The following is a 14,472-nucleotide window of genomic DNA, read 5'->3' on the forward strand; positions in this document are numbered from 1 at the left end:
TCATAATTAATTAGTCATTAAAACTATGAAAGAACGCAAATGGAAGTGTAGGAATTACGTAGTGACCAAATAACAAGGCATTAAATAAAATTAAATAATAAAACAATTCATTTTCTGTTAGTATTTGCTCTGAATTAAAATTTTACAAATTTTACAAAATTATCCATAAGACATTAGTTCAAAATTAAATCGTTTAAAATTTATAAAATGTAACACCCCGCTTTTCAGTGTTTCTGACTACTACATACTTCAAATAAGTAACAAATTAATTCATTAATTACAAATGTACTAATTGTGTTCATGTTGTTTAGCAAAAAAACACTATAATTATTGATAGAATTACAGAAAATAATTATATATGTAATTACATGCATTTTAATATAAAATAAGTGCATTTTATTACATGCCTAATTAAAAGTTAAATTGTTAAATCTTTAATACATTGTAGTTAAAGAAACTTAATATAAACCAATAAGTAATTAATTAATAAGTTAATTGTTTGTAGGGGGAGGTTAAATATTAATAACAATGAAATATCATCATGAATTAAAGTTAATAAATATATATGAATTTTAGTTCATTACATTTACATACAAATTAAAATTAACAATTTATGACAAATTGTAACAAATTCAGTTAACTGTGTCTAAGCTTTTGACTGGTAGTGTATACAGTATGATCTTCAAAAAGAAAATGTATTCATGATATATCAGAAAAAGATATATTAATTTACATTGTTGAATACCGATTGAATCACAGGTGTATGCAGTATGATTCTGATTTGATGATGCACACATTGTAATGGTGATTAAATATGAGTCTGTATGAATATAAACCACATGATCCACAAATAACATACAATAGCAATCAAATATCTACTTTGCGGTAATGTATCTATATAAATGCCTGTATGCTAATATGCATATTTGTTTTGTTTTATTTATATATTTTTTTTATCAGAAAATAAAGATCCTTCAGTATTTGACATTCGTTCCTGAGAGCGCCACCTGCTGTTAGACAGTAAATATAAGTGATCTGGGTTTATGTTGAATTGGATTCAAACTACAAATCTGTTGAGCGTGATGCATTGACAGAAATGTGTCATTAGCCCTTTTGCTATCACCTCAGCAACAGATGTGACATGACAAGTAGCTTTGTTGATTTGATTAGTTAATATGCTGCGCTGTGAGCCGGCCAGTCCAGAAGACATCAGTCTCATCCTGGACCTCTGAAGGAAACACAAATGTAATCAGGTCATGCACTAGCTTTGATTTAATACATAAAAAGTGTAAATGGAGCAAGTCTTCAAAGGTTCTTTAGGTTTGGCATACTGCCATTGCAGTATGTTAGTAAAATTTGCAATTCAGAGTTTTTTTCTCAGAATTTTTAATTTAATTTTTGTAAATATAAAATTTTATTGTTTGTTTTTTTTTTCCAAAAAAAAAAAAAGATAAATAAAAGTAAAAAAGTGAAAAAGGCAATTCTGACTTCTCACAATTGCACGTTTATATCACACAAATTCAGACTCCTTCCTCAATTTTCAGGTTTGTATCCCACAATTTAACCTATTCTCTTCAAATTTGTTTATATCTCAATTTAGCCTCTTTTCCACAAATTTGTGAGTTTATATCTTACGATTTGGCCTCTTTTCCTCAAATTTGTGAGTTTAATCACACAATTCAAACTCTTTTCACAAAGTTTTGAGGTTATATCTCATAATGCAGACGGATTTCCTCAGATTTGTGAGTTTATATCTCACAATTTAGCCTCTTTTCCTCAAATTTGTTTACATCTCACCATTCAGGCTCTTTTCTTCAAATTTGGGAGTTTATATCTCATAATTTACTCTTTTCCTCAAATTTGCGAGTTTATATCTCACCGTTTAGACTCTTTCCTCAAATTTGTGAGTTTATATTTCACAATTCAGACTCTTTCCTCAAATTTGCAGGTTTATATCTCACCGATCAGACTCTTTCCTCAAATTTGTGAGTTTATATCTCACAATTCAGACTCTTTCCTCAAATTTGCAGGTTTATATCTCACCGATCAGACTTTGTGAGTTTATATCTCACAATTCAGACTCTTTCCTCAAATTTGCAGGTTCATATCTCACCGATCAGACTCTTTCCTCAAATTTGTGAGTTTATATCTCACAATTCAGACTCTTTCCTCAAATTTGTGAGTTTATATCTCACCGATCAGACTCTTTCCTCAAATTTGTGAGTTTATATTTCAAAATTCAGACTCTTTCCTCAAATTTGTGAGTTTATATTTCAGAATTCAGACTCTTTCCTCAAATTTGTGAGTTTATATCTCACCGATCAGACTCTTTCCTCAAATTTGTGAGTTTATATTTCAAAATTCAGACTCTTTCCTCAAATTTGTGAGTTTATATTTCACAATTCAGACTCTTTCCTCAAATTTGTGAGTTTATATCTCACCGATCAGACTCTTTCCTCAAATTTGTGAGTTTATATTTCAAAATTCAGACTCTTTCCTCAAATTTGTGAGTTTATATTTCACAATTCAGACTCTTTCCTCAAATTTGTGAGTTTATATTTCAAAATTCAGACTCTTTCCTCAAATTTGTGAGTTTATATTTCACAATTCAGACCCTTTCCTCAAATTTGTGAGTTTATATTTCACAATTCAGACTCTTTCCTCAAATTTGCAGTTTTATATCTCACCGATCAGACTCTTTCCTCAAATTTGTGAGTTTATATCTCACAACTCAGACTCTTTCCTCAAATTTGCAGGTTTATATCTCACCATTCAGACTCTTTTCTTCAAATTTCTAAGTTTAAATCTCACCCTACAGATTCTTTCCTCTAATTTTTTTTACATCTCTCCATTCATACTCTTTCCTCAAATTTGTTTATATCTCACAATTTAGCTTATTTTCCAAATTTTTTCAGGTTTATATCTCACCATTCAGATTTTTTTCCTCAAATTTGCAAGTTTATATGTCACAAATTAGACACTTTTCCTTAAATTGCAGAGTATGTATCTTGTAATTAAGAATTGATTTCTCAAATTTATGAGTTTATATCTCATAATTCTGAAGTCAAGATTATGAGATATGAACTCAGAAGTATGAGAAATAAGTCAGAAAAGGTAAAAAGTTGCAATTACCCTTTTATTCATTTTATATTGTGGCGGAAACAAGCTTCCATAGAAAACAGCCCGCATTACCAATAAATAATAATAAAATAATAATAAAAGTCAGTTGTGCAAATTAAATCTAGTTTTCCATTTACAACTTTTTGGGGCCAAATGAAAATGGTTTGTAAATAAAATTTAGCTGCACTTTCAATGTTTGAATACGTTCAATCACTTGACTTCCACAAAATGATATTGACACATATTTGGATTTGTGGCGGTTTCGTGCATCTTCTTTAAATGTATTTTGTGTTAATGTACTGTATGTTGTGCGACTGAAGTGGTCAGTTAAGAGCCTCTCAAATGTACTTGCAACCTGCTATCACATCTGCTCATGACATCTGAAAATCTGAAAAAGAAAAAAAAAATGTTTTATACTTTGTGCTATTCTATATAAAAACACAGCACAGCATTTTAAGGTAAATTTGTTGGTGATAAAAATATTTATACACCACCTACTTTTAGTGTAAATCAGTTTAAATAACAAAACTTAAGCTTTTTTGCTGAAAAATATAAGTAACTGTAAGCGTCACATAAAAATGTATAAAATTTTAAAAACAGATATTAAGTTTTAGCATGTATAGCTTGCCCTCTCTCTCATATCTGTGTGTGTTGCTCTGCAAGAGGCAGAGATTTATTCCAATACAGTGTTATGAGGTCAGAATCTGCTAGTCTTATTAGCTGTGATTTGGTTTTTAAGAAAATAAGTCTTGATTTAGGGAAGCAGGTCTGAGCTCATTACCTGTCCGTGCCTCTTCTACATTTGACGTGCATTTTTGGTGTTTTTATGGAGGTTGACTGGGTCAAAGACATCAAATAATTTGAAACTGACTTCTCAAATGTGTTTATACAGGATTTCACACTTAAACCGGCATCAGGGTCCACAATTAACTTTAGAAAGCATCACATGTAAATTAAAATAAGCAAACTTTTTTGTTGCTGTTTTACAGGCCACTTTACTGAACTCATTTAAATAGTGACCATCGCTGATTATAAGTGAATCAAATCAAAGAAATACTGTACAAGACAAACTACGCTAGGAGGCCATGTGGAAAAACATTTCTGCTGTTTAGCCAGCAAAACAGAAATATGAGAAACAAAGTCATAGAGTCAATTTAAAAGAGTTGACTCTAGTAAAATAACAGAAATTTCTTTCTGAATAAAAATATTGATTTCTTTCCAAAAAAAAAAAAAAAAAAGACTGTATATAGAGAGAAAGGGGCTTATTAATAGTCACAGGAACACCAAAAACTAAGAAAAACCTGTAAAATAAAATTAATTAAAATAAAATCTTTTATGTCCAGAAAATTCAATTACCATTGTTAATTTTGGACCCTGACTGACACTCTTTTTTTAAGTTTATGACAACAGGCAGATGAAATGAATGAAGATATTGAAAAAGCATACATATCCATCATTGGTGAAATGTATGATGTTCCAATGCATTTCTACCAAAGCTGTGCAAGTCATACAGCTTTAATGAACAATTTAAAGGCTCATGTTGCTGTCGGATAGACACTAGACAACTACAGCACAAGTGCTAGGAAACTGCCTCAATTACTGCTACGAGAACGTATCGCCTTGATCTGCAAAAGATGTAAATGAATGAATCATGTGATGTAGTAGAGCAAACCTGTACTGTCCTGTCCATTATATCCCTGCCCCCTGTTCCCTGTATTTCCCACTGACCCTCAGTCGCCCCAGAGCTGCTCCATCATGAGTTCCAGTTTGCAGATGAACCAGCGACGCAGGGGGCAGTAGTATTCGTAGTGGAACTGCTCAAACTCGGGCGTCTGTCGGATGTCATGCAAGAACGAGACGTCCAGGTCCGACTCCAGCAGCACGAGCAGGAGGGGAAGCAGAATCATGAGGAGACCCATGGCCATCACCACCAGACGGGCGGCACTGCGCAGACAGGCTTGCATCTGCTGCCGTCCACTCGACGGGAGGCACAGCGACTGACCCAATGCCACTCTGGCCACTTCCCTCTCCCTCTCGGCCTGGAGCTCCAGCTGCATCTCTGGGTCGGCGTGCAGCTCCTTCAGCAGGCGGGCGGGACTCTGGAACAGCAGGTCTAGGTCGCCCTGGCTCTCCTCCACCGGCGTGGGCACCATGCTGGCACACGGGCTGTACGCTGTGTCAGATATGGTGAGAGCCGCGCACAATTCATCTTCTTGGTCTACGTGTATCTCTCTCCTTTCCTCATCCGCTCTCATCCTGTTGGCTGCCTCGTCTTCGTGTCTGTCCAGAATGTTGTTTTCCCTCTCCTCCATCTCCACCTCCTCAGGAGTGACCGATGGTTTCAGTGGGGACAGATGAACCGAGTCTTTCAAAGCTGAGAGTCCTGCAGAGTGAACAAACTGGTTGTGTTAATCAATTAAAGTTCACCCTTAAATATATATAGTACAGACCAAAAGTTTGGAAACATTACTATTTTTAATGTTTTTGAAAGAAGTTTCTTCTGCACATCAAGCCTGCATTTATTTGATCAAAAATACAGAAAAAAAAAAACAGTAATATTGTGAAATATTATTACAACTTAAAATAACAGTTTTCTATTTGATTAATTAAAATATATATATATATATTCCTGTGATGCAAAGCTGAATTTTCAGTATCGTTAATCCAGCCTTCAGTGTCACATGTAACATCAGTCGATCACATGATCCTTTAGAAATCATTCTAATATTCTGATTTAAATATACTGTCCTGTAAACAATCTTTGGATGTGTTGTGGCAATTTGCAGCACGTGTGTTGTCAAATTGATGTTTTTTCTCTGTTTTTTCTATTTTTAGCATGTTGAGCTCTCAGACACCATAAATATAATCTATTTGACACAATAGATTATTGTGTCAAATAATACCCAGCTCTGTAAACCGCCCAAACCAGTACGCACACACACACACACACACACACACACAATACTATAAAAATACCAAAACAATGAATTATAAGTATTACAGTAATAATACTAATTCTAATTGTACTAATTATTGGTAATATTGAGAAAACTATGGATTAGTAATACTAATACCAATACTAAGAATAATATTAATACTAATACCAATAATACTAATCCTTAGAAGTTTAAATATTAATATCAATACTAAGAATAATAATGTTATAGTAATAGTAATACTAAGAATACTAATATTAAAACTAATACAACTAAAAATAATGATTTAGTAATACTGGTACTAAGAATACTAATGATTAGTAAGAATATTTATGAAATATTAATCAGGACATTTTTTTTGTTTGTTTAAAAAACTGTAAAATTTAATCCCAAAACAATTTGAATACAATGGGTTTGGCACAAAACATTTTAGTCGTTTTGGTCACACTTTATTTTAGGGTCCAATTCTCACTATTAACTAACCATTAACTATGACTTTTGCCTCAATTAACTCCTTATTTGCTGCTTATTAATAGTTTATAAGGTAGTTGTTAAGTTTAGGGTATTGGGTAGGATTATGGATGTCATGCATTATATGTACTTTATAAGCACTTATAATCAGCCAATATGTTAATAATAGACATGCTAATAACCAACTAGTTATTAGTGTGAATTGGACCCTATACTAAAGTGTTACCATTAAAGCTAATAACTTAAATAAAATAATTCATTTCCACTTTTAAGTTATGAAATGTTTATACAGAGATAGAGAGAGAGAGAGAGAGAGAGAGAGAGAGAGAGAGAGAGAGAGAATTCAATCAAATACTTTAAAGAACATATCTAAAGATTCCACATCTACTGCTGTTCTGGTGTATATGTTGTGTGTGTGTTTATCCAGCAGTTGAGAGGCACAGCTGTAGCCTGTTCTTTGGACAAGTCCGGTCTAAATATAGACCCAACTCTCAGACTAGTGTGGATTAAGACGAGTCTCCTGGATAAGTTGTCAGTGACGTTGATCCTTCTCCATGCAACTATTCTCTAACACACACAGAGCTCTGCAATGTCCTCTGACCTAACCATCCTCTCATTTCACTGTGACATTTAACATACTGTCAAAAAAATAATGCACATCTCTTGAGATAAAAACTCGATTGTTGGATGAAAAACATTAAAAAAAAGACAGGATTGAAAGATTTCAAGGCATCAGCACTGACTGCCGCTTAACAGCTCCTGGAATGTAATATTAGTCAAACTAATTGGATCATCATGAGTAATCTATTGAACAGTGTTCACAGAAACACACTGAAGTCAGCAGATGGAGACATATGGGCAAAGAGAAGATGTCACCATAGCGACACATAAAGAGGCATTTAACCCAGGAGGAGGAAACAGTCGTCACTAGCAACAGACCATCATGGCTACCATGGCAACAGTTAGATGCAACACAAACTAAATCTGAGAGAGATTCTCCTAAAGAATGTGAAAGACATAAAAGAAAAAGAAAAGAGGAAAATGTCATGTGACACAAAGGTGACTTGCCCTCCCCTCCTATTATGTGTCATCAAAGCAAAGTACAAAGAACTAGATAAATCACTCATATTTACATTTCCTTTCAAATAAATAAATAATAAAAATTGTAGCCAGTTTGTCTTTTGCTAAATTGCTATTCTCAGCAACTAAAATAGTAAAATTGAGTAGTTTTAGTATGCATTTAGTCGTTTCACTCAATTTTACTATTTTAGTTGGTGAGAATAGCATTTTAGTTGATAAGAACATGCAAAAAGAATCCAAATATTATAAATTCATATGTATCATCATTTAACAAAAATGTAAATCTGTCCTTGTTGTGAAAACCTGCCCTCTTGAAATAATAATATAATGACTAAACTATTTTACTATAGTGTTGTGGTTTAGTAATTATTTAGTAATTCATTTTGTTTCAGCATTATGGAAAGAACATACCGTAAATGGCTACCGTCAACTGTTACATTCTTCAGAATATCATATTTTTTTTGCTCAACAGAAGAGAGAAATTCATACGGGTTTGAAACGACACGAGGGTGAGTGAATGACAGAATTTTCATTTTTTAAAATTAATTCTCTTAATGTGTTTATGTAGTGTTTAATTTTGTCAGTTATTTCAATATTGTTAAGCTACAGACAGTGGAGTCAAGAGTTTTCTGCTGCCTTATAAGTATAGTTCAACCAAAAATGATACGCCTGTCTTCATTTACTCATCCTCATATCATGACGTACTTATTTCTGCAGCACATAAAAAATATATTTTTGAAGAATGTTGGTACAAAAATATAAAATGGACAAAAATACACATAAAACCTTTTTCGAAACATCTCTTTTTTCCCAAATTTGGAATGATATATGGAGGTAAGTAAAGGATGACAAAATGTTCACTTTGGGATGCGTTTCAGATTGATGTAAAATTGCTATTCAATGAAATTATGTGGAAATTATCCTGCATCTAATCCATCTGTACAATCACAATTATAAGATGTAAGCGTTGTTAAATCATGATTTCTGAAGCTTCCGTACCGGTTCCTGAGATGTGGTCTACGTGGCCGAGCAGCCGCACGTAGACGTCTCGCGCCGTGTAGTTGGCCATGCGGAGCTGCAGGTTGTGACATGTGGTGATCTTCACCTGACAGCGCATGGCATATCCTCGCTCATCCAAACATTCATCCAGAACCTTGTCTACATCTTCCTCCCGCAGACCTTCCTCAGCAACCTTTTCACAACCCACCACACGCTCCCCCTGCTCTCCAAGAACCTCCATATCAACACCTCCCTCTCAATCTACCTCAAACTCACGGCTCCTGCTGTCTTTAATGATGTCAAACACTGTCCCTGGCTCTTCTGAATGGGTTAAGGCTCATAGGATGGGGTCCTGCTGGCCTTTTTACTTCACCGAAGAGTGGACATGTGAACAAAGTCGGGGCATTAGGGGCCGGATCAGCCCAAATGCAGGATGAGCTATTTATACCACATCATTCATAGCACAAGGCTTTGCTAATCACAGCGGCTGATTATGGAGAAAAGATCCAGTCCAGAGTACAGTACAGCCAGCAGACATCACACATGTCCGGTTTTGAGGTGTCCTGCTGTAAGTACATCTTCAAATGTAATTTCATGATTACTTCTATTATTTTTTTAATTGTTTAAAATGTAGTGCTGAATGTCAAGCCATGATGCCTTTATTGTAAACTAAAATATACTTTAATGTAATTTCTATTAAAACTTGTATGTCATTTATTTAGAGACGAGGTTGCAATTTAGTATATTTTACTTTAATTGTATTGTTTAAATAACATACTACAATTAAAGTTGTAATGAATTACTTTACATGTACTTTACCGTGTCAGTAAGCAAATATAAAATGTATACATATTTAAAGCACAACAGTAGTTTATAAAAATGAAACGTTTAAGTTTACTTCTAAAAAAAAAATTTGACATTAATTCAAAGCGCACATTTTTAAGTGTACTTAAGTGTGTTAAGAAACAGTCATCAAAGTGTCTCTCTTCAAATACACAAACACATTATATTATTTGCAAGTGAAGGTTTTTTTTTTTTTTACCTTACTAATATTTGAAGCACACCACAAGTGCACATTTAATCCAATTGAGCACACTTCTTTTTCACCATTGCCTCTCACTAGTAGGGTTGGAAATCATTAGATATTTTCCAGTTCCGGTTCTGGTTCTGCCTAACAGTTCCAGTTCCAATTCCGGTTCAATTAAAATCATTAAACAACTATTTAAAAAACATAGTGGTAAGGAAAAATACACAATACTCAACTACTCAATGCTCAATACTAATTATTACTTACTGTCAACTTAATTGAAAGTTTGGCAGTGTCAAAATGCCATTAGAACTGCATGACCATTTGTTCGTGGAATTCGATAGAAACTAACCAATGGCGTTCATTTCTATCGAACTCCACGAACCAATGGTTGTGCAGTTTCTCTGGGTGATTGAAAAAGGCTTCAGAAATCAGAGAAAAATGACTTTTCCCCCTAGCGTCTCAGCCGACACAGTACTCATTCCATATCTAAAGGAACCGAGGTTCCCTATCTGTCGGTCACTACGAGTTATGTCGAACGACATATGGGGTCTCACTTGGGAGGCCAATCATCTCTGAGTTTAAGAGAAAACGGCAATGAAAATTGGCTAGTGGATTTAACATACCTGAGCCACTCCCCGTGCCAACGGTTTTAAGGGCGACAGGTGCATCCACTCATTAGATTTTTGCTTCGGAGCCGAGTGGTTGTATGAAAGCTGTTATACTCCACAAAGCCATTCATCTTGTGTGGTGTCGTGAAGCTGTTCTGGTTGATGGTATGGCGCAAACAGCGGTGTCCCTTTCAGCGATTGCCCTGGGCGCTTCAAATAAGAGAGCAGATTTCCTAGAAGAGCAAATCACGGATGATTCGTGTCTTTTTAAAGATGCTGTTTCGTCCGCGTCCTTCTGGATGCGGTAGTTTCCTGTTCTCTGACAACGGCCACAAGCATTGTCTTCCGTGTCTGGGTATTCAGCACGCTGAAGGCGTGTTCGTGGATGGTTCATGCACGCACTGCATGTGTGACCATGGCAACGCTGCGATCACGTCTCTCCTTTCTTAAAGGGAAAGGAGCAGACCCCTCTGTCACTACCCGTTCCGGTTTCTCTGCCACGAGCAGAGGACTGCTGGCTAGTGCTCTGAGAGATTTGAAGGTGACAGTGAGAGCTTCTCCGCTGGGCCACGCCCCACGGACCTCTTACCCCTTTCGCAGTGTTTGTCCTGTGCAGCTGCTGAGTGATTTTGCAGGGCTGTCTTATGGCAGTCCCAACGGTTCATTTAGTTTGCGGCCGGGGATCAGATGTCGATTGCAGCATCGGGGATGGCTATTGACCTCTGTGGATGAAGATTTGGCAGGCTGCCCCCCTTGGGTGTTGCACCACTGCCGAATTGGACGCAGAGTTGACAGCCGTGCTTGCCCGGGCAGCTGTGAGCATCAGGATGGAGGTGAATGCACCGCCAAGCCCTGAGTGCCCATGGCTGTTCGATTGGTTCTCGGTGTAGAGCGCGGCTCACAACCGCATTTTGCTCTGGTTCCTTTCTTCCTGGATGTGCATGGGGAAGTGATATAGTCGTGGATGGCCCCTTTTTATGGTCGGACGCAGCTCGTTTCATTCCTCCGTCCTCACTTCCCTCGATGGCAGGGCAGCTAGGGGTGCATCGACATTCCCCAGCAGGAGAGTGCTATTGCGGTGCACTTGTGTCCGCAAAATGCCGTCACTAGGAGGAAAAGTCTGCGTCTCTCACCTAAGGCCGGTAAGCTGTAGGCCGCTCTAGCTGCCAAGGCTTACAGTGCTGTGGGCCAAGCTGCCTCTGCCCTGCATGCCATGGTTATCCTGCAAACTCACCAAGCCAAGGCTTTAACAAATGCATGAGGGTAGAACCAACCCGAGGTTGAAGCAGGAGCTGCGCACAGCGCTTTCTGGGCAACGGAAGTCACGACGCAGTCCCTCGGGAAGGCCATGTCCACTCTGGTGGTCCAGTAGTGCCGTTTCTGGTTAAGCCTGGTCGGTATGAGAGACGTTGACAAAGTGCACTTTCTCGACGCTCACATCTCCCAGGCTGTCCTGTGTGGCGACGCTGTCAGGGGCTGTGCCCAGCAGTTCCTGACAGAACAACAGCAGACTGAGGCCATACAGCACATCTTGCCCCGACGTGATCCTCCGTGCTGAGAGTTCTTTGAGGCCGGCGCATCGAGCCCCGTGCAGGAGAGCGGCGCCCCCTGTGTCACTTCCGGCTGCAAAGTCCTCTAGGAAGACGACTAAACGGCCCTGACATGGGCAACCCAGAGATGTGGGAGACTGCTCTTTGGGAGCTGGTGAAGACAGTGCCACTCCTTCCTCGGAGGAGGGCCAGGTGGAGAATCCACAGTTTTTGTTTCTTCTGTTCCGCCACTGGTCCAATGGCCGGTGGCACCCACTTTTTCATAAAAAAACAATTTCCCTTTCCTCCGAGTTTCAAGGCAGGTTGACGATGAGAGACGCACTGACTCAAGAGGTCGCTGTTCAGAGAAGCAAAGCCTCTCCACCCATCTCTGGCCAGTTCCTCTGGGAACACGAGGAGCGTGGCCGTGATGACTAGGAACGCGATGCCTTCTGGGCCATCCAACACAACTCCCCATTGCTGCACCACTGCGGGTATGTCGACTGTCCCTTTGGTGCCACCTGTACGGAGTTTGGGAGCGTGGCTTGCGCTACCCAACTTGTCACGCTGGCTCATTCGGATGATCCGACTTGGTTACGCGATTCAGTTCGCCCGGCGACCTCCCAAGTTCAATGGCATGCTCGAGACTTCGGTGGCAGTCCGGGACGCCTCTGTCTTGCACGAGAAGATTGCTGTCCTGCTGGCGAAGGACGCAATTGAGCCGGTCCCTCCAGCCGAGATGAGGACAGGGTTTTACAGCCCTTACTTCATCGTACCCAAGAAAAGCGGTGGCCTTCGGCCTATCCTGGATCTGCGAGTCTTGAATCGGGCCCTGCACAAGCTCCCGTTCAAGATGCTGATGCAGAAACACATTATCAAATGTGTTCAGCCCCAGGACTGGTTTGCAGCGATCGACCTGAAAGACCTTCCTTCCTCGCCAGACCGTTTATGCGGTTTGCATTTGAGGGTCAGGCATGGCAGTACAAGGTCTTCCCCTTCGGGCTCTCCCTCCCCCCTGTGTCTTCACGAAGGTCGTGAGTATGATGGCATGGCTCACCAGCGAGTATGCCGAGTCAGTGCTGAACTGCCTGAGTTCCTTCAGAGGCAGGACAGTGGTACCACTGAAACACTTTCAGAGGCTCCTGGAGCATATGGCATCCGCATCCACAGTCACGCCACTCGGGTTGCTACATATGAGACCACTTCAGCACTGGTTGCACTCCTGAGTCCCGAGATGGGCATGGCGCCGCGGTACACATTGTGTTACCATCACATCGATGTGTCGCCACCAACTAAGTCCCTGGTCGGACCTTGCCATCTACGGGCCGGGGTGCCCTTAGATCAAGTTTCCCGGCATGTTGTTGTCACAACAGGTGCCTCCAACACGGGCTGGGGCGCAACATGCATTGGGCAGGCAGCTTTAGGGTCCTGGACAGGACCTTGACTGCTTTGGCAAATCAACTGTCTGGAGTTGCTGGCAGTGCATCTAGCCTTATGGCGGTTGGCCATTGTTGCTAGACAGGCACGTGTTGGTCCACACGGACAACACTGCGGCTGTTTGTTCATCAACCGACAGGGCGGTCTACGATCACGCCACATTTCCCAACTTGCCCGCCATCTCCTCCTCTGGAGTCAGACGCGGCTGAAGTTGCTGTGCGCTATCCACATCCCGGGGGAGCTCAATTGTGCAGCCGACGTGCTCACACGACAGCTTACCTTTCCTGGGGAATGGCGACTCCATCCCCAGATGGTCCAGCTGATCTGGAGTCAATTCGGGGAAGCCCAGGTAGACCTTTTTGCTTCCCACAAGTCCTCCCACTGCCAGCTTTACTATTCCCTGTCCCAGGCCCCACTGGGCACGGATGCACTGGCACACAGCTGGCCTTGGGCTCTATGCAAGTATGCATTTCCCCCAGTGAGCCTGCTCACACAGATGCTGTGCAAGGTAAGGGAGGATGAGGAACAGGTCATGTTGGTTGCGCCTTACTGGCCCACCCGGAGCTGGTTTTCGGAACTCATGCTCCTCGTGACAGCCCCTCCCTGGCACATCCCCCTGAGGAGGGCCCCCCTCTCTCAGGGGCTTGGCATCATTGGGCACCCGCATCCAGATCTTTGGAACCTCCACGTGTGGCATCTGGATGGGACGCGGTAGACCTAAGTGATCTGCCACCAACGGACCTAGTACACCCCTGATTCCTTCCTGGGACCTCTCTATTGTCCTGGCAGGACTTCAGAGGGGTCCCTTTGAGCCACTGGATTCAGACGAGCTTAAGTTCCTGTCTCTCAAGACAGCGCTCCTGGTCACGCTCACTTCCATCAGAGGGTCAGGGACCTCCAAGCATTTTCAGTAAGTGAAGAGTGCCTTGTGTTCGGGCCGGCCTACTCTCACGTGGTCCTGAGACCCTGGCCTGGATACATGCCCAAGGTTCCCACCACTCCCTTCTGAGACCAGGTGGTGAACTTGCAAGCACTGCCCCTGCAGGAGGCAGATCTGCCTTGGCGTTGCTTTGTCCCATAAGAGCTCTTTGCATATACATGGACCGCACCCAGAGCTTCAAAGGCTCTGAGCAGCTCCTGGTCTGCTTTGGAGGTCAGCAGAAGGGGAAGGCTGTCTCCAAGAAGAGGTTGGCCCACTGGATAAAGGATGCCATCGCCTTGGCGTACCGTTCCAAAGGCGAGCCGTGCCTCCTGGGGGTGAG

General features: G+C 40.4%; 1 protein-coding gene across 1 annotated transcript in view; it reads right to left on the minus strand.

The window, feature by feature from the left end:
• Nucleotides 1-451: 451 nt before the first annotated feature.
• Nucleotides 452-14,472, minus strand: part of LOC127962871 (FERM domain-containing protein 3-like) — a 57,453-nt gene continuing 43,432 nt past the window's right edge. The window contains exon 14 of the mRNA XM_052562469.1: nucleotides 452-5,503. Coding sequence (XP_052418429.1) covers nucleotides 4,851-5,503 — 653 coding nt within the window. The 3' untranslated portion in view covers nucleotides 452-4,850. The remainder of the gene's footprint in view (nucleotides 5,504-14,472) is intronic.

Source organism: Carassius gibelio, chromosome B8 (assembly GCF_023724105.1).
Source record: "Carassius gibelio isolate Cgi1373 ecotype wild population from Czech Republic chromosome B8, carGib1.2-hapl.c, whole genome shotgun sequence".
Lineage (NCBI taxonomy): Eukaryota > Metazoa > Chordata > Actinopteri > Cypriniformes > Cyprinidae > Carassius > Carassius gibelio.